Below are 3,552 nucleotides of genomic sequence, written 5' to 3'. Positions count from 1 at the left end.
GACTGTGTTTAGAGATAAAACCTTTGAAAAGGTGAGTAAGTTAAAATGAGGTCGTTAGGGGGGGGTCCTCATGTACTATGACTGGTGTCCTCATATGTCCTAGCTGGGTTGGCTCAATGGATAGAGTGTCTGCAGGCCGATTCCGGCCAAGGGCACATGCCTGGGTTGCAGGCTCAATGCCCAGTAGGGGGTGTGCAGGACGCAGCTAACCAATAATTCTCTCTCATCATTGATGTTTCTATCTCTTCCTCTCCCTCTCCTTTCCTCTCTAAAATCAATATTTTTTTTTTTTTTTAATAGGGGCATGTGAAGAGAGCAGACCACATGGAAGGAACTGCGGGTCAAGGAAACAGGCCTCAGGATAAACTCACCCCACCCGCACCTCGATCTGGGTTTCTAGCCTCCGGAATTGTGAGCAGATAAACTTCTGTGGAGCTGTTCCAGGATTCCAGGGCAGGAGGAAGAGGGAAACGGAGGCAGGAACGTTAAAACAAGGCCCAACCGCGTGGGCAGTCTGCAGCCAGCTTGTCACTAGCCAGCCACTGTCTTCCCCAGCCCAGAACACAGAGCCAGGGCGCAAAACCTCCCTAAGGAGAGAATGCAGAACGGGAGGGGGAGAGAGAGGAGGGGCGAAAGGGCCGTTTCACTCCCTAAGCAGAGAAGCCAGCAGTCTCCAGCCTTGGCAAGCTCACATTGCCAGGTGCTTCTCCTGAATTCTGGGAAGGCCCCAACCAGGTAACAAGGGACCGTATACTTCAGCAGAGGAATCGCGAGACCTCCAGGCAGGAAGGTACGTGACGCCTTAGGCTGCCACCCACCCTGCTCTTCAGATTAGCTGAGAGCTGTCTGTGCTTCGTACGCATGCTTCCATTGCTTTAACAAACTGGCTTTTCACAACGCTGTCAAGGTCTCTCGCATAAATTCATTTCTGTGAGAAGACAAGGACGGAGGCTGGGAGCAGCCCTCTCCCACTGGTTGGGGGGCGGGGAGGGCTATGAGGTGGCACTTCGCTGGGGCAGCCCGGCAAACCCATACCCCAGGGTGTTTCCGTATTTCTTCCACCTTAACTTGCACGCGTGTAGAACTGTTGTGCCGCTGAGGAGAATGTCAGTGATTTGGGGTTTGAAATTCTCTCCGGTTTCCAGGAGGATGCCATGTAATGTCACCTAACAGGTCTGAGTGCGCATGGGTAGCAGACAAAGGCTCGTTCTCAGGCACGCCTTGGCCTCCCAGGCTTTCTGCACTCCCGGGAGTCACAAATGTATTTAAATTATTACAGTACAACCCCCCCCTCCCCCGACACACACACACACACCAATGTAATGGAAATGGCAGTTCTCTGAAGCAATGCTTTCTCGTGCTGAGGGCCGGCCAGGACGGCCACGGGGAAGTGTGTGCTTCTGGCTGCTGTGCCTGTGGTCTGAGCGGACCCTCTCTGAAGCCTTGGTTCAGGGCCGTGCCTTTTGTGTCTGTGACTAAGACACGTCCGTCTTAGACGGTTCAGGTGGCTAATAACGGGATACCACCGATGGGTGGCTTTCGAACAAGGGGAATGTTTCAGCATCCGGTGAGGGCCCAAGTTCATAGATGGTCAGTTTTTGGGTTGTTTTTGGTGTTTTTTTTTTAATCCAAATGCGGTATTGGGAGGGTTTCCAGCTCCCCCTGGTGTGAGGCCTCGCTTTCCCTCCTGATGGCTGACCCAGGACGGTGGAGCCACCGACACGTGACACTGCCGCTGGTGCCTAGCTGAAGCCGGGGGCGATTTACAGCATCCTGGGCCTCCTACACCCACGAAGTAGGGATCGGGATCTGCGCCAGGCGCTTCTTCTCGTGTCTCCTCTCCTCCTCTCCTGAGAGGGACGGAGACCCTCAGCCAGAGGCCTGTTGTCCTGGGGAGGCTCCTCGGTGGTCACCTTGCTGTGCACCCTCTCAGAGCACAAGGGGTGAGGGAGCTCCCTGAGGACCCTCTCCTAAGGGCACGGCTCCCATTCTTGAGGGCTCCACCGTCATCACCTAACCACCCCTGGGAGACGTGCCTACCCATGCCAACATGTCAGGCATTAGCATTTAACAAATGAATGGGGGGGGGGGGGTCACAAACATTGAATTTATAGCAAGTACAGAATAAACCATCTGACTTTAATAAAATAGAAGGAATAACTGTGATGAGTGTCATCATTAATATTTACTTGAGCCCTAGCTGGTTTGGCTCAGTGGATAGAGCGTCGACCTGAAGACCGAAGGGTCCCAGGTTTGATTCCGGTCAAGGACGTGTACCTTGGTTTCAGGCACATCCCCAGTAGGGGGTGTGCAGGAGACAGCTGATGGATGTTTCTCTCTCATCCATGTTTCTAACTCCCTATCCTTCTCCCTTCCTCTCTGTAAAAAATCAATAAAATATATTTTAAAATAAAAATAAAAGCTGTTATGGTGGACAAGTCACGTCCTAGGCCGGTACCTTCCCTGACAAAGGTCAGTCTTTACCTTAACTGAGCCTATTGCATATCATTGCAATGTCAGGCATATTAGCATAACCAAGGGACACAGACACTGGGGACGTGGGGGCTTGTTGTTGGGGGTGGGAGTGGCTGGGGATGTCAATGGGGAGGGAGACATATGTAATACTTTAAACAATAAAAAGAAAAAAGAAATGTCAGGGTAATGTGTAACTTCCCTTTTTCTGGACCCCTCAGGGCACAGCCAAAAGCCCTGGGCGCCAGGAAGGAGGCCACAGATTCCTTCGCTGTTATTGTTATCATGTTGTTGTTGACTGCTAACTATCCTGCACCCCCTAAGTAAAAGAAGCGTGTGTCTATCTTTTTTTTTTTATTAAATTATTATCTGTGTACATATCTTACCATTGTCCCCCCCACTCCCATACACGCCCTCCCTCCCCAGAGTTTTGTGTCCATTGGTTGTCCATATGCATGCATAAAGTCCTTCGGTTGATCTCTTATCTCCCCCAGATCTCCCTTCCCTCCAGGCTGTAATTTGACAGCCTGCTTGTTGCTACTGTCTCTATATCTATCTTTTGGTTCATCAGTTTATAATGTTCTTTATTATCCACAAATTAGTCAGGTCATGGAACATGTATTCTTTATTAAATCTTAGTAGTATTATTTAAGGGACAAACACACAGATGAGTAGGCTACAGTGACTAACAGAGTTAAGAAGTCACTAAGATACTCCAGGTACTACCTTCAGTGGTGCTTCTTATCTTTATTCTGGGACTCCAGGAAATATTCAACCCCGACAGCGACCACAAAGGCAGCAAACCCCCATTTGAATCCTTTTAGCACTGCACCAACAAAGGTGGCATTGTCTGCAAAGCCACCCGTGTATCTCCAAGCTTCGTGGCGGCCCCAAGGACCCTGGAGCCCCCGTGCCGCCAGCTTCTCCTGCACAGTTTCTAAGGGTGTCCCTTCTATCTTCCATTTTCCATAATCCGGAAGGACCAATTTACCATGGCCATGCCCATGCCTATGTTCATGTCCATGGGCCATGTCTGACAGCAATCTGACCTCTCAGGACACTCAATAGTCAACCCTCCAG

At 50.6% G+C, this 3,552-nt stretch overlaps 1 protein-coding gene across 1 annotated transcript; it reads right to left on the bottom strand.

Annotated features, from left to right (window-relative positions):
* Positions 1-3,085: 3,085 nt before the first annotated feature.
* On the bottom strand, positions 3,086-3,552 carry LOC118726295 (NADH dehydrogenase [ubiquinone] 1 beta subcomplex subunit 3-like). The gene has a single exon (XM_036450825.2). The coding sequence runs from the start codon at positions 3,501-3,503 to the stop codon at positions 3,201-3,203; it is 303 nt and encodes a 100-aa protein (XP_036306718.1). The 5' UTR covers positions 3,504-3,552; the 3' UTR covers positions 3,086-3,200.

The sequence above is a fragment of the Pipistrellus kuhlii genome, unplaced genomic scaffold (assembly GCF_014108245.1).
Source record: "Pipistrellus kuhlii isolate mPipKuh1 unplaced genomic scaffold, mPipKuh1.p scaffold_m20_p_22, whole genome shotgun sequence".
Taxonomy (NCBI): domain Eukaryota; kingdom Metazoa; phylum Chordata; class Mammalia; order Chiroptera; family Vespertilionidae; genus Pipistrellus; species Pipistrellus kuhlii.
This window is presented reverse-complemented; position numbering and strand designations above follow the sequence as displayed.

What these genes read in the sequence shown, in the direction of transcription:
- LOC118726295 (XM_036450825.2), bottom strand. Translation starts at nt 3,503, where the DNA reads ATGGCCCATGGACATGAACATAGGCATGGGCATGGCCATGGTAAATTG.